The 22,404-nt window shown below is 32.0% G+C and overlaps 1 protein-coding gene across 1 annotated transcript in view; it reads left to right on the top strand.

The window, feature by feature from the left end:
* The window catches only part of LOC108906885 (cyclic AMP response element-binding protein A), a 116,533-nt gene that overhangs the window by 90,212 nt on the left and 3,917 nt on the right, over positions 1-22,404 (top strand). Inside the window, exon 2 of the mRNA XM_018710322.2 lies at positions 18,315-18,528. Within this exon, the coding sequence (XP_018565838.1) occupies positions 18,315-18,528 (214 nt within the window). The remainder of the gene's footprint in view (positions 1-18,314; positions 18,529-22,404) is intronic.

The following is a 22,404-nucleotide window of genomic DNA, read 5'->3' as shown; positions in this document are numbered from 1 at the left end:
AATAAAAAAAGATGGTAAACTTTTTCAACGATTAAAGCGTAAGTCCTATAACACCATCGCCCTAGAGTTCACAATCGATATGGGGAACCGTTTTTTCTACAGATAAAAGGAGAAAACCTACAATGTAAACACCGAGCGCGATTCCAAGACGAGCAGAATAATTATTATTACTTGCGTCATTGCACCGAGCGGGGAAACCCTATTCGTGCCTTAGTAGTTCTGCGGAAACGTCGTAGTTATGCAACAGTTTTATTGTGTTTTTCTAGTCGTGCAAATGCAATCCTGTTATATGTAACTCTTTTCTGGTGCAATTTGCGGTTATCCAGGCACCGCGAACGAAAATTTGCAGTCTTCGAGAAAATCACGCACTGATACTGTTGATAGTTTTTCAGATTGTTAAAAGTCGAACTGCCATAAACGTACGTATTGTTCGTTTTCGACTGTTATTTGGCAAATCGCCAATTTATCAGTGGAGGTTTAATTTTTCGTTCCACTATATCATTTGTCGATTTTCCCAGTTTTTCGCCTAGTGACGTCATACAGAAAATAAAATTGCAGATTAAAATATGAAAAAAATTACAGATATACAGGGTGTCCGGTAAGTACCTCCTAATCTCTCGGGAGTGTATAGGGGAGATCAAAATAAAACTAGTCCTTCCTATAATTTTTTTTCCTAATGTGCCCCCTAACGAAGTTATGTGGCGTCAAAGGGGTACCTAGAAATTAACGTTTAGGGTTATAACTTTGAAACCACCCTGTATATTTTAATAAAATTTTCGTACGTTGTATTACACATGGAGCTCTACGATTTGATGCTAAAATCAAATTTTTTCTTTCTTCTTTGTTGCATGTCTTGTAAGTAAGTTATTTTTCAAATGTTATTTTTAATTGGTCACTACTTGCTCATAAAGTATAGCCAACCCGTTCAAAGATTTCTGGACTTGATAAAGTTAAAGAAATTAAATGCATGAAATAATATGTAAAAAAAATAAATTTTAATTGTTGTATTTGTTACCAATTTTTTTCAAAACCGATTTATCTCGCAAACCGTTCATTTTTTCGAAATAAATAAAGAGTACCATTTTTAAAGAAAAACCTTCAGAGTATCTAATAATAATATTTTCAGTTTGATAAAATTACTTCTGTCAAAATTTTGAGAAAAATTGTGATAGGGCCAGTCCGTTTCTGGACACCTGATAATAGCAAAAAGTTGATTTTAGCATCAAATCGTAGAGCTCCATGTGTAATACAACGTACGAAAATTTTATTAAAATATACAGAGTGGTTTCAAAGTTATAACCCTAAACGTTAATTTCTAGGTACCCCTTTGACCCCCCATAACTCCGTTAGGGGGCACATTAGGAAAAAAAATTATAGGTAGGGCTAGTTTTATTTTGACCTCCCCTATACACTCCCGAGAGATTAGGAGGTACTTACCGGACACCCTGTATTTAATTTATTTCCTTCAAGAAAAATACACACTGGAAAATCCATGGAAAGTCCTAAAGAAAAAAATTTGTATAATTTTTTCCCGCATTTCTTTTGTTTGCTTGATAACCGTAACTCAAGAAAAATTTGGGGTGGTGGTGTTGTTTATATGCTCAATTTTTTGTCCAGCAATTTAGAAAATCTAAGCAAGTTAGAAACAATATTTCTTCACTGTCACTGTACCAGTTATATAAGTCTTTATCAGGGTATAAGACAACTAACAATACATTCTAAACAAGGGAAAAAGCATAGGTATTTTTAATTTTGCACACCTGTTCAATATACAGAAAAAAAAAACTTACGATACTATAAACATAATCACATTCACATTTTAGGAAACTATTAACACATGCATTAATCACAATTATTGAGTAGGTATCTTTAATTTGCTGGACAAAACAGAAAAGGTACATTGTCTGATGTTTACATGTTCTCTATGATCTTTCAATGCTAAAAGTGTGATTTTTTGTCTATAAAACGTCAACCATAATATTACGATGCTTTCTAGGTACTTCTTTTTATGTCGTAAAATTCGTCCCCACGAATTTGACAATTTAAGTCTTGTTAAAGGTTGTAGTGAAAAATTTTTAATTTTTCTTGTAGAATTTTCCAAAACGACGAAGTTATTCCATCGAATAACATACATTGCGTCACCTCTAAAATCATTATTTATGCGTTTTTTAGCAAATACATGTTTAATTACTAGACCTAGTTATTAGACGAGCAAAATAGAGGCATCATAAATCACAAACAGGACTGCAGAGTATGGAACTTCAAATAACCATTCAATTACAAAGACCCGTTCGATCGTTAAGTATTCAATTACCGAGAAAGTTGACCATTTTTCAATTTACCAATGCCGTTTACCTTGACCATTTAAATCGAGATACAGGATTTAAATTCGTGCGAGCTAGCCGGAATAAACTGAATTTTGTCCTTTCGTCCGTTCAAGTAAAAAGTTAGAGATCGTCGCGATGTACAGGACCGACTTTAGATTTATTCTTAATTGGTAAAAATGTTGGTACAAATTTTGTACTAGAAAAGTGAAAACTTCGGTGCAACACTTCTTTTCTTTCGCTGCATCTGTCACTAGTGAAACGAAAAATATAAAAAATGTTATTAAACCCATATCGATATTGGTCAGCGTTCACTAGACTTTATAAGCATTGTTAAGATAAAACTTCGGGGTATAGTACATAGTAATAGTCCCTCAAAGCTATTATTAATCGCGTTTTTTTTTAATTAAAATGTGTCTATAGTGTCACACGTCCTTGACGGCATTGATTTCTACTATGACAAGCGAGAAATTATTAATGAACAATGCAACTGGGTCAAATATTGTCTCAGTAGGCTAGGCTGCTATACGAACAACACGCTGTTTCAAAACTATGACCGCCCAATCAAAACTGTAACACTCAATTTATTTAGAATTGTTCAACGCATATACGAGGTCTGGTCAGAAAATAGCCGAACTTTTTGAAGTACGCGCTAGTGGAGATATTCTTACAGAGAAAATATTACTTCGCTGCCATTATTTTTCCTTGTCGGACATTTTTTTCCTAATATCTTGATCGAAATTGGACACAAACACACGGTATTTATATACATGTTATAAATAAATTACGATTAAATGAACGAAAACAGATTTTCTTATTTTTTTTAATAGATTATTCATTTCGACAAATACATATACTCGTATCGAACTTTCTGTATACAATGTTTGTTCTAGTTATCTCTGTTATCGGAAACAAGAACAAATACAACACATTCCCCACTCTTTAATTGAAGTTTAAATGTAGAGAATTAGATAATTCTGAGTAGTTTGTTTTCCCATTAAATCGGGTAGAGAAACTTATGTAACAGGTCTTATCAGAATTTGTATTGATTATAGCTGTACACAGAAGAATTTAAACTGTCTTAATACGCATTCTGATTATAGCTTATCTGTTTACTATACAGGAGAAGACTGTAATTAATAATTTATTAAGCAAGTTGTTGTATACACCATGAAATTAGTTTAAATTCAATATTTACTATTATTTGCAAAATTATATATCTACAAAAATTTAATTATCTCAGCTTTCGATTTTTTTCATTTCTTGTGTTCGGGACATTTTACGTGATTTTATCGTCGTCGCATTTCTTGACATTCAACTGGCGTCTTCTAGATTACCATCACTAGAAAATACATATATCCACACAGAAAACGATGCTAGAATTCTAATTTGGTTTCTTTAGACTTTATTTCCTAGACCCGATTGTTAACATGCTATCTGCTGACGCATAGCAGCGGCAACAAATAATAATGCACGTAATATTTGTCAAAAAAATAGATGCTGTCAATGCAGATAGTGGTATTGTTAACAATTGTATGTGTTATAAGATTTTAAAATGGTATTCTATAGATCAAAATAAAAAATATTTACATTATCTTTGTTCATTACTTGTTTTAATTATAAAAATTTTAGCCACAGTAATAGCATTTAAAACAAAGATCACTCCTGCCCGATGACTGTGACGTCACACCGTGCGTTGTAAGTTATATAGTAGCCTAAGCACAAATATTTCGGTAAGTCCCGTACTATTAGTTTTCAGTCTATTAGGTATAAAATACGTGTGTTCATATGCATTATGGATGTAATATTTTGAATCAGTTTTATGTTTCATTCCGTCAGTATGTTTTTTTAATTCATATTCAGAAAATATCCATGGTAGTTAGTTGATGTCGAAAAAAATCAGATTTTTTTTTTAACAATTTCTACCTCAAGATAATTAATGAAAACGTAGTACGGGAAAATGTACTTAAGCCATGTTGTGACGTCGTACCGTGCGTTAGCGGATAGCCTAAGCCTACATGCTTGATTGGGTCTCATCATATCTCTTCGGAAAGACTATACAATACCAGAAGAAATATTTGTGGAAATTCCTGAAGAATCCAAAATAGCAAAGAAAACACAATTAATGTGTAAAAACGATATGTCAGTAATTCTGAACCGATATACGGATTGTAACACTTGTAGAATATATTTGTACAGTAATAAAAATAATTACATCAGTTTTTTTTATCTAAAAAGCAACCCAGGCGATCGTGGCTGTGTAGAGGCTTGCAGAAGTCAATGTCCTGACTGCGTTAGATACGGTTTGGTGATTTTCGAACTGTTCACGGCCAGGCTGATTATTTATGTAATAATAGCGATATAACGTCTCGCAGACCACTTTCCTGCAGATCCTCTACCATTTCTTCCGTACCAGATGCGACTTTTCGGGTTCGTTGCGCTGATGAGGACCATTTAACACCGGAACCTTCGTTTGTTGCATAATCAACTTGACATTTCCTTAAGTTAATAACTAATTATCGGATTTGCTCGAGCGGTTCGTCTTCTCCCGTCTTCAGTTTTGTTCCGAAATGCGTTATAATTTTTGCAAATGAGTTTCGATTCATGATAAAAGGACGGGACAACGTCTGGTAGCCATGAAATTGATTTCGTTCAGTAAAATGTTGTTTACATTGTCAAGCTTATAGTTGCATAATGGTCATGTTTATGGTCCGTAGGGTTGTGCAATGGACAAGTGTGAACCGTGGGATATATCAGGAACCTCATTTAAACAACCAAATATTAGTGATTTAACACTGCTGTGTATGATTTTAAAAGGCGTATAAAACTAATTAAGTCATTATTTGCAGGAATTTTATGCATACCCCGTTTGGAATAGTAATATAAAAACGGATAACAGCGAGTGTGTTCGTGATAACTCTTATCTATGTCATAATGTATGCAGGCCATTGTGGCATCAAAATGTGCTGTATGTCGCTGACGCTCGTTGTGGTTTTATCGGTGGATACTGGAAATTATGGAAAATTATTTATAAACGCCGTACAAAAATAATTTTGAATAAAACATTACCAATTAGCCTTAGCATTTTATTTTATGAATGTTATAAAAAGGAACTCAACTGTGTTCAGAATTTTATAGCGTTTGCAGCCTCTTCGTTACCCAGATCGGGACCACATAGACCAAACGGAAAAAGTAATGTTTTGGCTAGATTCATTAGCGGTTTGGTATTATTCTATCGATTATACACATCAGAAAAGCTGTTAGATAACATATTGAGAGGAAGTATAAATATATAGATAGATAAACTGTAGGAAAATACGAACATCAAGGTAGAAAGCCACTTAAACTTTGATAAAAGTGTTTATTTCTTGATTTTATGGGATATAGACTGATAAAATTAATGATGACATATTTTGATATGCTACTGTACAAATTTTCATTTCACAGACTGCCTTTTTTTTATTAAAATAAACGGAGAACATTTTTAAGCAAAAAAAAAAGTAATATAGGCCACAGGATATTTCGACGCTAGTGTAGTTTTGACTATAGTTTTGAGTAAATGAATCAGGTTTACATAAAACAGCACTCAAAGTAATGGCAATAATATTAAGAGTTCTAAACAGCGGTGCTTTTTTATTTATTTATTGATTATTGAAAAATGTTTGAAACATTTTGTAAAATTAACGAAATAAAGTTACTTCATTTTATTTATTTTATCAAAAATCTGTACATGCTCAAATACTATTACTATTAAAATAAATACGAAACAAATTTGATTCAAATAAAACACGCCATCATGCAAGAAATTACTTGTAGGGGATATACCTTTACTCCCTCACAACAGAAGGGAAATAATAATGGAAGAACCATAAGTAAATATGGAGGGAGAGGGGGAGATATTTTTTACATGAAAATTTCTTCTTAATTTTCAGTAAAGAATCACTTTAATTTGGCATTAATTTATTTACACCTTGTATATCACACTGGATGTTACAATGAATTAATCTCTCATAAATAAAAAAGTTTTTTACCAATGTTAACATTGTATATTTCACAAACAATATCACAAAACCCTGAAACACCCTGTACGTACCAAATGTACAGAAACATAACCAAATTTTTTTTCTCTTAAAAATTCTTTTTTTTCTAATAAATTTTTATTAGAGAAATTTTACTGTATTACTTCCACTTAAAAATCACATTAGCGGTGGAAAGATCAAGTAGTCGTTGGAAAAATAATTGAATGTTCGTTGTTTAAAGTGCATAAACGTCATTGAGAATAAATAAAAGGATTAAACTCGATAATTCTTTAATACAGTTAAAACAAAAGGTGATGATGACAATAACTAAACTTAAAAACTGAGGCAAACGCTTTCATACTACATACATATTACAATCTATTCTCTGTATGGCCTCCTCTCATGACATATCCAGTCTTCGCCTGACTTCTTTGTGTGCTGCGTTTATTAACATTTCGCCGTTTAACTCATTACAAGGGTTTGTGATTTTTTTCTTTCAAATGATTAATATCTCGCAAAGGTGGTTTGTAAACCTTATTTTTTAAAACCCCCATAAAAATTCGAAGGGTGTTAGATCTGCTGACTTTCCGGGCCACTGAATAGGTCCATTAAGCCCAATCCATTTTTCTGGGAAAATGTTATCTAAATATTGCTGCACAATCCTGGCGTTCTGGTGTGGAGCCCCGTCCTGCTGAAACCATAGGTTTCTCCTTAGCTGCATAAAGGCACATTCTCCAGAAGTGCAGGAAGTTCTACTTGTAGGAAATTTAGGTAACTCACTCTGTTCAATGTATGTTCATAAAAATAAGGCCCAATTAAATGCCCACCGATGATGCCGCACCGTACTCCAAAATGGCCTTGGTTTTGGACTGGATTTACAATGTGAGGATTTTCTATGGACGAGTAGTGTTCGTTGCGCCTGTTTGGCAAATCATTACGGACAAACCTACTTTTGTCCGTCCAAAAAACGTGCCGAAAAAGGTTCTGATCAACAGTTTCTACATTTACTACCATTTGAGCTATAAAATTAAGTCTGTTTTCAATGTGACGCTCGGGCAAATACTTCAAATTGTGAATTTTGTAGTCATGATAGCCATTGGTCTTTAAAATTCGTTGAATGGCTGATTTATCCAAAATCAATTCCCGGCTAGCTTGCCGAATAGAATTTCGTCGATTTTGTTCGAAATACTGTAACAGTCTAGCTGTATTAACATTGTTGTTCATTTCGTCGCAAGGTCGCCTCCGATTTTGTAAAGGTTCTATGAAGAATGATGCCCTCTGGATACCTTTCTCGATATAACTCTACAGCTCTTCTTGAATTTTTTTCTGACTCGCCGTAAATTAGCAACATGTCAACTTTTTCTGAATGAGAAAACATTTTGTAAGCACAAACGTTATACGTTTGCCGTTCATATTGAATAATGACAAGTATTTATGCACTTTAAACAACATTCTATACTATCAAGATTGATACACCCTGTCGCTAGTTTCTTTCAAATCTGTATTTTTAATATTCATACATACATATTTTATCAACTACCACTAGCAGAGTTTTATGAAAACCATATTTAGTCTGTTCCCCTAAATTGAATAACGGTAGTCGTTGTTTGCTTCGTTGATTTTGAACAGTAGAGAGCATAATAATTCTAGGAAAAGCAATTCTTTAATTTCAGATTCGACAGCAGATCTAAATGTGAAGGTTTCGGACCGTTTGGAAAGTCTACTTTCTTTTCTGCGATCTACTAAATTAATTTGATCAGTTCTTACGACACCGAGACCAACTGAAAGTCTATTAATACCAACCTTTATCACACCATGTGCAGAATGAAAGATACATCGATATTGATTGATTGATTTCGGCTACATTTAATTTTTTATATCAACCACAAGAAAGTACCTACTCGGAAACTTGTTATCGTTATTTGTTTAATATCTTTCATGTCATTATTACTTTTTTATATTTTTCTAAGTCGTATGTATTTTAATGTTTGATTTTCTTAACGTTTTTTTTTTTAATTTTAAATTAATAGTAAAGATGATAACCGTACAACCGGAGTAGTTACAACACATGTGAGCTATGGCGACGGTCATCGATGAATTACGCGTCCGTATCAATTACCATTACATCAATTTAATATCACATTTTAATTTATGTAAATGTGAAACGAAGCATAAGGCGAGACCAATGAACCCATTAGTCGTAGATTTCGACATGGTTTACCGATTAATACGAACCAGTGTTTTATTAAAGTCGATGATGCGCCGTAAATAGAATAAAATTATAGAAAATAGGCTTGATTAGCAGGGAAATAATAGAACGCAGTGGCGTACGCACAAGTTGAACCATGGTGTTACGTTAGAAATTTTAGAAAATAATTTGATAAAGAATTATAGTTTTAGCGACGTTGCCAAAAGTAAACTGAAATATATTTCAATCAATTTGAATTTTAAAGTTTTGTAGTCAAGTGTTCCTCGAAGTTGAAAAGTATGTCAACTTTTATTGAAAACACTAATAGACTAAGAGCCGGATAGGAAAATTTTCCTAATGACTTAAATACTACAACCTAAAAGAAAACATTTGAGCACTGCGCCGTCAATTTTCCGTGGCACATGGGTTGTTAGCGGAAAATCAAACTTCCCAAATTTGGGCCGGGTAAATTAAATAAATAGAAATTGACGGTAATTCGACCCAAGACAGATATTAGAAAAGTAAGACATAAAAACCTTATGCCGTACAAAAATAACGGTTCTGGAAAGAATAAAAAAAAATCATTTTCCAAATATTTTCACTAGTGTAAAAATTATAGAAAACTGTACGGCGTGCCTGATTTTAAATAATAGTATATTAAACATCAAGATTTGAAAACGACTCTGCACACAAGCGAGACATATCGGTGGACCGAGCCGAAGGCGAGGTCCACAAGTCGAGCGAGTGTGCAAAGAGGTTTTCAAACGAGTTTTTTACGATACTTTTTATACGACTGCAAACAGAGACCACAAAAATCAAATTTTAATTTAAATCGTTTTTATTACTAAAATTGCCAACGCATTAACAAAATAAATTAAATACAACTTTTAATTTAACTCGTTTTTATTAAGAAAATTGCTAACGCATTAACAAAAGAAACTAATATTTAATATTTATGGTAACATTTGAACATTCCTTCAAGGTTACGCTGGGAAAAGCAGTATTATTGTGCACCTTGTTTTCGGTAATAGAGAATATTTTTGGTGTCGTGTTTTTAGTGCAGTTTTTCAGCGTGCGGTCGTTGTTTTCTTGTTGTATTCCAGTAGACGATCGTTGTTCTGGTTCTGTGGCAGCAGAAGACACTGAAGACTCTATCTTTTTCGAAACTTCCATTTTATTTCTCAAACAGTCATCAACGTAGCCTTCGGCAACTGTACTGGATTTCCACCCTCCATGGCGTTTGAGGGCAAGCAGATTTGAGCCAGAATTGACTAAAATTGTGGCCGATGAACGCCGAAAACAATGTCCCGTGTAACTTTCTGGATTCTCTAGCATCAAAAACTTGTCGATTTCCCTAGCCATGTTTTCAATTTTGTTGATGCCAACGTTTTGGCTTGAACATTTTACGTTTTGATAGTTTAAAAAAAAATTGCCTGTCTTCAGATTAGGAGGACGAAGAGCACAGTACTTTTTTAAGATACTGTAAAGGTTATATATATTTTCAATTCAAAAGAGATAGAATTTCGTAAATTCCAAGTAGGTAGACCAATAAAAATGTAAAACTAAATTATGTTTTAGAATTTATCTTTTTCAATGCAAAAAATTTATAATAATTACCAAAAAATTAAATTGATATTTGGAAGAAGTATTACTAACGTTTATTTTATTTAAAATCAGACACGCCCGTACAGTTTTCTATAATTTTTACATTAGTGAAGATATTTGGAAAATGAAAATATTTTATTTTTTCCAGAACCGTTATTTTTGTACGACATAAGTTTTTTTTTCTAATATCTGTCTTGAGTCGAAATGCCGTCAATTTCTATTTAATTAATTTACCCGGCCCAAAACTGGAGTTTGATTTTCCGCTGACAACCCATGTGTCACGGAGAAATGACAGCATAGTGCTCAAATGTTTTCTTTTCGGTTGTAATATTTAAGTCATAGACTCTTACGGTGCCTAAAATTATTAGGAAAATCTATCCGGCTCTTAGTCTATAAGATTTAAATCAGTTCCAATATTTCTATAGCATGGGCTGAATATATCGTAAAATTGAGTTCACTAATATGAGATGATACAAGTATTTGACAAAGTTGACTTTATTGTCTATTTTTTATTTATCGTTTGATTATTTATTGACAATATTCATATATTACGTGGTATCTTCACGGATGTAAGGATTCCAGGTAATAAACATGAGGATTACCATTTCTAGGCTTTTCACGCTAAACAATTGTGTTTAATTATAGATTATTACTAATACTGATTACTGATATACAATCACTTTAGTATACATGTCCTGATGATTTTACACCCTCAAAACTCTGATACCTGCTTTTAATTTTGTCAGGTGATTATATGAGTAACCCACTTCTGTTTGCATTACCATATTTATCAAACTTACAAAAAGGAGCTTACCAATTGAGATCTTAACCTAATCTCATTCGAGTTCACTTAATGACAGGCAGATAAATTACTGGAACACTGTACAAATTCTAACCTCGATACTATTTGTTCGATATTCCGGCTCTGTATCTTCGCAGGGTACATACTTTATTGCCCAATTCTTCGAAATTAATCAAGGTAAAACTGGTAAAAGAGGATACTAGCTTTAGATTGATAAACAATTAGTTATGTATAAATAAACAACGAAAGTAAGTTCTAAAAATAAAGCCTACCTACCTGTCGGATAGTAAACAATGTTGTACCCGATGGACAAAAAAAGTTGGTATCTGGCTTTGAGGATTTTAAAGGATTTTGTTGGAACCAGTTAAAAATTTTTTATTTGACAATAATTAGAGAACGAGAATCAGATTGTCCATGATAATAATTGAATTAATTTATGGTGTATGCCTACTTGATTATCGGGCTAGTAAACACAAGAACGTTGACCGGTTTAGGTTTGTTTTTGCTAAGCACTCTAGGCGAAATAGGCAGCGATTGTAACGACCAGTTTCTAGCTTTATTCTCGTGTACAGGGTGTCCGAATTTGTAACCGTACAGATAATGAAGTTTATTTTTTATTTAATGGATAACTTCCTTAAAATTGTAAATTATAAACCTACTATTATTTTGTTAGGGGCCAGTTTTTGAAAAAAATTTGTTCCGAAATTTAATAACACCGCATTCATAAAATTCGTCTCTACCAACCTCTATAAAGATCTACACTTTTTTAAATCTATATACAGGATGTTAAAAATTTTTTATTTGACAATAATTAGAGGACGAGAATCAGATTGTCCATGATAATAATTTAATTAATTTATGGTGTATGCCTACTTGATTATCGAGCTAGTAAACAAAAGAACGTTGACCGGTTTAGGTTTGTTTTTGCTAAGCACTCTAGGCGAAATAGGCAGCGATTGTAACGACCAGTATCTAGCTTTATTCTCGTGTACAGGGTGTCCGAATTTGTAACCGTACAGATAATGAAGTTTATTTTTTATTTAATGGATAACTTCCTTAAAATTGTAAATTATAAACCTACTATTATTTTGTTAGGGGCCAGTTTTTGAAAAAAATTTATCCGAAATTTAATAACACCGCATTCATAAAATTCGTCTCTACCAACCTCTATAAAGATCTACACTTTTTTAAATCTATATACAGGATGTTAAAAATGCGTTAAGCTATAATAGCTCCACCATTTTTGGTCGATTTTCAAAAACAAAATACTAGCGTTAATGGCTCTAAAAATATTACCAACTGACACACTATTTTGATATGATATATTTCACAATTTAAAAATTTTCAAAGCCATTAACGCTAATCTTTAATTTTTTAAAATCGGACCAAAAATAGCGGCGTTTTTTACGCGACACAAATTTAAAAATAGCAGTTTCCGGTATATTTTCTATTTATTTCTATAACTTTATTTTGCATTTCTATACGGACAATTTACGCTTTTTATACATTTATTGTAAAAACCGTAGTAGGCTGCTCAGCCTACTACAAGGGGTGTACAAATAACGTTTTGTTTTTGATTTCAAATTAAAAATTGCATTATTCAAAAACCTTAAACATTGCAGTAGCCTTAGGCTTTGCAATTTTGGACGTTATAGTTAGCGCTCTTAGATATTATTTAAAAAAAAATTGAACTTTTGTCTTTTTACTTAACTTGTTAATGGCTTGTATATTATATTAGAACACGATGCAAGTGACAATAGTAAAGAAATTTTGAAAATCTCTTAGAAATAGTAAACAAATTTCTTGTGATTATATTCATTTAGAAAATTATTTTTTTTTTACTATTTACGTCGTAGATATTAAAGACTTGATTGTTATTATATTCAACATTTCCAAAAATGATAAAGCCTCAGTGAATACTATTTAGTAAAGCAATGAAATACGTCGTATTTCGAGAATACGCGGGGTTGCCAAATATATGTTTTTTCAGTAAATCTGCGAAACCATCCCCTTGGAACGTACCTTTACAGAAAACAACGCGTAAGTCATGCGCGGAAGGATCCGTCCGGTACATACCGAGGTGGTCACCGCGCGCTGACCGTTTCCAAATTCCGTCGCAATTCGGGCACCTTGGGGAAGAGAGCCATCGGCTCCTTCTGCGGGTGTCAACAACCTCCATCTAAGCTAAACAACCGAGCGCGCGGTCACGGCCGTCTTTTTACGCCGCTATTGCCATTTCTAGCATTCTCGGATTGCCATGGGCGTTGCGTCACGCCGGCCTACCCGTTTCCGGTGACGAAAAAGAAATTGGTTTTGCGCTGGTTTCGCTGAAAATTAATCATTTGGTATTACCCGAAATTTGGTTGATACCGTTGGTGTTGGATTAGATTAGTTCTCTCCGTTTTTCAAATCGGCAAAGATATGTGTTTAATATTCCCCTCAATTTGAAAGTAAAAAAATGTACTGGTAATGAGAAGAAAATTAAATGTTAGTTTCCTATTTTTTGTCGAACAAAAAAACGTCAATTTTTAAATTATCCTTTTAAATGCCGCATATTTTATCTTAAATTGGCTATAAGGTAAATGTATATCTGAAATTATATATTTCAAATTCCTGAGTTTGGAGTAGCGTTGGCAACAGTGCATCAAATGTTTTAGAAATTAAAATAGAAAGACTTTTGTGTTTTTACGTAGGCGAAGTTGTATACACCACTTTCTGTTTTAACCAATTATTTTTAATCAAACTGTATTTTAACAGTTTGATTAAAAAATCATTTTAACAAAAAATAACTGCCAAAATAATACATTCCCACTAAACATTTTTCAGTTTCTGACATGTTTTAGAAACATTTCCATTTTTCTTGAAACGTTTCATAAAAAATCCATGCAACGTTCTGGTAACGTTCTAGAAGCCCAAGATGTCCTCCCCAAAATACGTTTCCAATGAAACGTTTCAAAAAATTGGTTTCAGTAACATTCTTTTTATGTTCCATTTATGCCCTCGATATTTTTGTTTTACGTTTCAGTATATTTTCAGAAATGTTTGAGTAACATAATAATTTTATTACCATATTGTTCTCATAATGCTCTCAACTTTAGATCATTTTCATTTCAAAAGCGTTTTTGAAATAGTATAAATAGTGTGAGTATTTTTTTAAATATCTCTAATACTCCTTTGTGATATTTTTATTTGTATTGTGAATGACTTAATTCGAACTAAAAAAAGTTACATTGTATATTAAAAAAAATAAATATGCTCTTCTAGTTTGGGGATGCGGCAACTTTTACTAAGAATTTCTTTCTTTTTGAGAAGCCACTGAAAAAAGTTTCTAATATGGATTATGAATTTTGCCATTCATCGTACAAATAAAAATATCACAAAACAATATCAGAAGCATTAAAAAAAAGCTACACATTTTATATAGTTCAAATACGCTTCTGAAATGGAAATTTTCTAATGTTGAGACCTTCATGAATATGGTAACAATGACGAACTGATAATTAGAAAAAGTTAGTTATGATTATGAATCTTAAAATGGTAGGTACATGAAAAACAAATAACATTACTGAAAAATAATATAAAGTTATAATTTCTTCTACGCATGGTCAATATTACATATATCCTTTTAATAATAATAAATTATACAGCAGAAATAAGGATACAAAATGATATCTTGACAAAGTAAATATCTGTAGGTATACCTAAACTCTTTTATTTAAGCATGCCTATACACATAAACAAATATAAACATTTGTACAAAATATAAAATAAATGACGTCTATTTCACTTGATTCATCCATATTTCAAATAGTTCTCACTGACTAAGTAGTTGCTCTTCAAATTATATCGAAACGTATAGTTGTTGTTCCATTTTCTTAGTTCTTGTCCCTTGTCCTCTTGTCTGTAATAGGTAGTGGGTATAACTATATTTAGGTAGATGTGACGCAAAATTGGAAATCTCTTTACACATATCGTTTTAAACATTTTGCATCAATATTCATTATTTTATATGCACCTTACAATAACCACAACTGCACACACTACAAATTATCACATAAAATAGCGTCAAAGTAAAGATGAATAACAACGAAACCAAGCAAACTGACAAACCGCAAACCTAACCTAACATAATACGAATTGAAACGACACACGGGAAACAAATAAACTCGGGCTGTTACGCGCAGTCTACGCAAGTCACGAACATACATTTTTTCTAGACTTGTGTTATAAATATGCTACCACATTTTTTTTTCTAATTATGTCTTTATATAACAAAGGCAAATGAACTAACGCTTGAGAAGGATTGGGGATTGAGAGCAAAATTTAACTAATGCCGAATGTTCCATAAGATAAGCAAAAATAGCAAAGGGTTGTTCGTCTGTTATGTTTCCGAGATCGAAAGGGAATGTTTCGAGTAATGTTTCAAACTCTCTTCAATTGTAACGTTTCGGCTATGTTTCACTAAATAAGTTTTCAAGTGCTATATTTCTGTAATGAAACAGAAAAGTTTCTAGTTAATGTTTCAAATGTTTAGTAAAACATCTCATTTGCAACGTTTCATTTACGTTTCGTGTTTAGTGGGTTATATTATTACAAGTGATATACGTTGCGGTTTTTTTAACGAAAAATAAACTTTTAGGTTATTTTAAATCAAGCAGTCAAATCTTGATTGTCGACGTCGGTCATCATGAATGGTTGTTGATGAATAACAAATTTTGTCATTTTCATTTTGACGCGTGTGTAGAACAATTTAATGTTATAAAAACCTCTTGAGAACAAAGAGGAGGTTGATTTCTTCTTTTAATTGCCGTAAAAATAAACTTTATTTAATGTAAAAAGAGCGAGTTCCCGAGCAGCTTTTAACTGACCCTGGAACAATTTATTTCTAACGCATTTTTGCACATTCTTTGTTAGTTGAAAAGAGACCAACTTAATTTCAACTTTTTTCTCTTCCGATACGTTTCCTTAAATCCATTGTAACCTATATCTACGATATCAACTTAGAAAATTAACGTTTAATAATTAAACAATTAGTTGGCAGAAAAACGAACGAAGCTTTCTTAGATTTGAAGACTTTGGCCACACCTGGCCGCTGGCGCTCGCAAAAAAACTATTTTTGAATAGAAAAGCGAGAATTAGCAACCCAGAAAATAAAAAATAACTTTTAGCGTATTTCTGTGTATTAAATTTGTCAGCTATAAAATTGTTATTCGGATTGAAACATAAATAAACCACTTTTGAGTCATGGCAACCGTTATATACATATTGAGGTTAAAATTAATAGACTCATTCCATTTAGATGTTCCGTTCACTTTTATCGCGACCCCATAGAAGGTAAATCAGTTAATCTGAAAGAATTCGCCAAATTTTTAAAAGGAAACCATGGATTATTTCTCGATACGCCCCTGGGCCAAGTCTACAAGACGTTTTGAATTAGCCAGTCTCCTCCGATGAGCATTTCTCGAGCAGAATGGGAGCTCTTGTTAGAAATTGGCCACCGTAAAATGAACGCAGACGCTTTCATGACTGGCCGTTTGGTCTGGACACGAATGACACGATATAATGAGACGGCTAAACTCTTAAAATCTGCTGGGGATAGGACCAGAAGACCTTACGAGATTTCGCTCGCCCGTGATGCGTGACGAATGAATTTTGAGGCTGAGAATGGTATTGATAATTGCGAGTGGTTATTAAAAACTATTTGGTGGAAGGTGTAAACGAGTTCCTTGGCCTTTTCTAACGTAACAGCTTTCGCGATGTGACTAATACGTTGATAGAGAAATGTAAATATCTCTAATGGAATAGAATAACGTTCGTTTTTTTTTTGTAACAGTCAGTTGAAGTGAACTCTTCGGTAAAGAATAAAACAGGTTGGGATACAGTACACAAAAATACGTTTAGGATATATTTTGTTTAAATAATTACTCGTAAATTAGGATAATAAGCAAAACAAAATTGGAATACCAGAAAATTGCCGTTTAAATTTATCGACAGAACAGACGTATGCAATTTTACTCCAGTCAAATTAGAGTTTGAACGTGAAAAAGTTATTCGTAATATGGCATCGCCAGAAAATCTTCCACTGTATAAAAGCAAAACCTAAGCAAATGCTTCTTAACTACTCATTTAAAACGTGTCATGTTTAACAGTCTAACGGAGTATGGAAGTTTGTTATAAAGCTTCACATTTAAAGAATTATGTGCTGATTTGGATAGACGGAAGCCATCAGCTCTAAGCATATTAGAATTTCTTGTATTATGACTGTGAATATCTGACTACAATGCAAATCTGGTTATATTCTTATGAATTTCAACAACCTGGAAAAAATATATATAAACAAGGAAGGGGTAAAATACCAAGGGAAATAAAAAATGGTTGACAAAGTTCTTTGCTATTCACATTAGCTATGACTCTAATTGATTTCTTTTGCAAGCAAACAGCGCATTATTATTGCAAAACGCGATGGATGCTGATAAAATTTATGTTAAAGACGGTCAATCCAAAGACCAACATGTGTGCCAAAGGCCGATTCGATTGACCGTGAAATTGTTGCTCTAGGTTCTAGGTATTTGTTAAATGATGTCGTTCATTTTTTTGCAACTAATTGTTTAATTACTGAACATTAATTTTAGAAGTTAATATCGAAGATATAGGTTTTAATTGATCCAAAGAAACGTATCGAAAAAGAAAAATATCAAAAAGTTGATATTAAGTAGCCCTTTACAACTAACAAAGTATGACGTGCAAAACACCGTTATAAACAAATTGTCCCAGGGTCAGGCAAAAGCCGCTCGGCAATTCGCTCTTTTTGCATTAAATTAAACTTATTTTTACGGTAATTAAAAAAAAAAGAAAATTCTCCTACGCCTCTTTGTTCCCAAGATAGCTTTTTTATAACGTTAATAATTAATTGGAACTATTGGACGTATCGGACCGGGATTTTAGAGACAATTAAAGAAATGGTTAAACTTTTATTTTCATAAAGTTGTGCATTCATTGTTCATGTAATAAACACGCTAGCAGCTGTAAAAGTTAACGTTAATAAATGGCCTGCACGCGGGAGATTTTTGACATGAAAGTTTCTAATTCGGTTCTACTAATCGAATATTTTCTAACAGACTTCATAATGTTCCACATGCGCGTCAAAATGAAAAGCAGGTAATAATAATAAAAATATTTAAGGTAGCTGTCCACTTTGTAGAAAATTGTGTTTGATAACTTAGAGATTCCTCAAGGTTCTGTCTTGGGTCCCATAGTAGACAATAGCTTATAATCTATAGTATTTGGAGTTGAAATGTAATAAAGAACTATATACTAACATACATTAAATTATAGTATTAATTTCTTTATTGATTATCATTGATCTGTTTTTGCAGGCAATGCAAGAGGTTCTCAAGATGCAGTCGGGGGACATGACCATCGAGTGGACCTACATGGACTCCAAGGACCTACCTGCTGTCGTCCTGCACGACAGACTCATGACAGACGCCGCTTTGGGCACTAGACCCATCAAGACGGAGCACTCGTACAGCCTGGCTTCTGACGGAGATTCACTGCCAAATTCGCCGATTTCACATCATAAAGTTGACGGTAAGGAAAGAGACAAAATACATTTCATAAGTTCAGAGTGTATATCAATATGAAAAACCTTGAATTGTCAGGGAATTCCATGGAAATGTCGGAGAATATCAGGGAATTTCTCAAATTTTTGTAGAATATGTATTTTCAAATTCCAATTGTAATTGTCTTTATTTGCAAGGTGCTAACACTATATGCGAAGTCGCTGAAAATTAAATTCGCTAATTCGCTACTACTATTAATTTTATGGCATTCATCTTGTGTCGTGTGTTTGTTGGTTGACTGTTATTAAGAATTAGTTTATGCTATTAATTTCTATTTCCATTTTCAAATTTAATTATTACTGTTATTATACAAAAAAGCTTAAATGAACCAAAGGATTTTAGTGCATAATTTAATATTACATACAACTAAAGGCTTGTTTACACGGGGACAATAGGTAAGTTGTAACTAAATTTTAAGTTACTGCTTTTTCTGCAAGTGCTGTTCGGACTGGTAAGTTCTAAGTTTAGTTGTTGGTAAGTTCTAGTGCAGTTTATATATTTGCAAACCTGACGAGATGAACGTGAGGCAGCAGTTTGTAGAAGAATTTAATGGCATACTACGCGATATCCTAAATATTATATTAGAAGAAATACATGAAGAAATATATGAAGAGAAAAAATAGACGTAAACGACTTTGGGAGCGAAAGTGGATCAGCAGGAGGGAAAAGTTCGGTGCAAGTCGTCAACTTGCACGAAAAAATAGAATAAATTCTATTCCAGTGTACTAAATTTTTACTTGCTCCATAACTTGTTACTTACCATATATGCGCTGTTCAAATAGGTTCAAGTGTCTTAAAATTTAGTTGACTGTTCCCGTGTAAACAAGCCATAATGGCTTGTTTACAAATATTTTTTTATCGACGTTTTAGTCGTTTTTATTTAGGCAAAATTACTTGACTTCCGTTTTCGTTTTAATTCTGTAATCTAAAACATATTTTACTTTTCGCTTTTCACAATATTACTGATAAGATACTAGTCAGGTTTGGGAAAGATTAAATTTAATACCACAGTCTAAAAATTCACGTCGTTCACGCGATTGCCACTAAGTTTTTTGAAGTTTTTTCTAGGAAATTTCCAACACAGATTTATTTTAATCTAAACAAAATGATAATACCATTATTTCTCATATTACATAATCCTTGCAGATTTTATTATTGTATTATTGTCAGGTTATTGGAAATGTTTGACAGTTTCCTAAAAATATTTGGTTTTTATATTCATTTTGCTAAATTTGCAATTTCAAACAAAACTTTGTGCATTATTTTGTTGAAGTTACCTAGGTTTAGTATATAACTCGTGTCAAGGTCTACGTTATCTACAAATACCATTTTCCAACTAATGTAACGTAAAACTAGTAGATACAGACATCATAAAAATTTTGTTAAGCCATTTCTGGTGACTTGCTTTTAAAAAACTCACACGCGCCAGACATTACTTAAGAGACGTGTAAATAAAAGTTAAACATACCATAAGATTTTGTTTCCAATTATTTGAACTCGAGCAACAGCTTTAATCATTTCTCGTGCAATTAAAATTTTATTCTACTTTGTAGTTATTACTCCACATATATATTTTTAATATTAACACGTACCTCCAGTGTAGGCATCTTAAGTCATTTACAAGCAATTATTAAGTCATGGCTGTGCAATTTTCAACATATATACATTTTAATGAGGATAATATCCATGTTTCATACCAGCCAGTGCGGTACCTAAGTAAAATTAAATTAAAAATTAATAGGGAAATTCTTGATACATTAATTTTTTTTTCGTTTTATTTTTCTGTATTTTATTCAAAAGTTTTAATTCTAAATCATCTATATCATTCTAATTTAATTGATACAGTTCATCACAGCGACATGCACCAGCAACACCAAATATTAAGGCAACAAAAAAAGGCAATATCTACAATATATTTCAAAATGTTCACATCTAAACGTTCCTTATTCATTAAGTACATATATTATCTGGTGCTTCAGCAATAAACGTTTCAAATTGTTTATTTGACAAACTTTTGACTTCTTTGGTTTATAGTTGTCACCTTGACGTTTCAGGAAAACACGTAATTTCAAATATTTTGATATGTCAATATTGTCAATGTCTACCTTCATACTAATTGTAAGTAGGAAACGATTTTTCATAAGCAATTAGATTGTAATGAAGAAATATTAGCTATGCATTAATAAAAATTTCTTAGTTCATATTAATTAATTAATATTGTTTGCGATTTCAGAAAAAAATTGTATGTGTAGAGTAGAAAAGCACATTCCCAGCGAATATTATCCGCGAATTTTGATTTTTATTTAAACACAAAAGTAAGACATTCATATAACAAAATCAAAATTTTAACTGCTCCTTTTTGTACAGTAAATACCTCATTAATGTGTGATTCACCTCGAATTATGATTTCATATGTCCATAATAGATTGTGAGTGGAGTATGTTTAACTATTTTTCTTTTACATGGTCTTTCCAAGATATTTATCATCAGTAACTTAAACTGAAATTGAAATTTATAGAAAATTTACACCATTGATTTTTATTTGCTTTGGATATTCATACTGGCTTTTACCATTGTATAAGTAAATATTTACTTATACAATGCTTTTACTATGCCAATTAATTGACTATAGGTATTTTTAATAAAATCAAATATTGTGGATTTTTTTTATTTCCATGTTGATAAATATTAATTATATTATGTATTACTCTTTTAAAAAAGTGATAAATCTTTTAGACATGGTAATTTTAAATAATTTAGAAATCATGGGGATGAAACTTATTGGTTTGTAATTTTCAATTAAACATGGATTTGCCTTTTTATCTGTATACAATGTGTTTCCCTTAAAATCGGAACACCTCCATATTTATTTGAAAATATTTTCCATTGTTAATACTGCAATGAGTGAAATTTTGCACCTATTTTGTGAACACCCTGTAAAAGCTATAATAATGAAACTTTGTATCTAAGGTTTTGAGATGTGATCAAATCGAAAAAGCTATCCATTTCTTTCTTAAAAAAAACCGCCTAATATGTTTTTTAATGTTTGAGGGTCTTTTCTTAATGATAGTAGGCCGTAGAAAAGATCACATGTCAAAAACATAATATCAAAAAGTAGCCTTTTTGAGTACTATCAAATAAAAAAGAATTTTGGAAGTAAGTCAACGCCATCCGAAATACGAAGATGTTCCAACTTTAAGTGAAACACACTGTATATTCAACCACAGCTAGTTTTAATATTTGTATGTACTTATTTATTACACAACACAATGGTTCAAAAATTTTTTCAAGCATAATACATATTTATATTATCTTTTCCACACGAATATTTGTTTTTTAAGCTTAAAATACATATGTACCTAGTTTCTGTATTTAATTTACAATGTTGATAACGTGACCAATATCTACATTTGCAGGAACGTTAGAAATCATCAGGCTATTAGCGACGTTAACGACAGTTATTACTAGTGTCAATTGAAAAGTTACCATGAAAATAAATTCAAAATATTTTATAAAAGTCTTCAAATGAAGTCAAACTTATGATATTCTGGAAACGACTTCTCTGATTTTGGTATCGTAGAACATAGTTTGATGTCTCTGATACGGTTTTAGAAAAAATTTTGAATTTATTTGCATAAGGTTAATATCTTATAAAAAAACTAAAAACACAAAAGCTTTAATAAAATATATATTTTTTTAAAGAGATGAATTAAAAAGGTCAAATATCGGTTAGGTAAAAAAATAATTCACACTTATCTAGTTGTATTTTCAACATTTTTGACATTGTCGTTTCAATATGTATTTTAATTTTTTCACAAAAATTATGTTTTTTATTGAATTGAAA

The sequence above is a fragment of the Anoplophora glabripennis genome, unplaced genomic scaffold (assembly GCF_000390285.2).
Source record: "Anoplophora glabripennis isolate ALB-LARVAE unplaced genomic scaffold, Agla_2.0 scaffold144, whole genome shotgun sequence".
In the NCBI taxonomy this organism is placed as follows: domain Eukaryota; kingdom Metazoa; phylum Arthropoda; class Insecta; order Coleoptera; family Cerambycidae; genus Anoplophora; species Anoplophora glabripennis.
The sequence above is the reverse complement of the archived record's forward strand: the minus strand, read 5'-3'. Positions and strand labels throughout refer to the sequence as shown.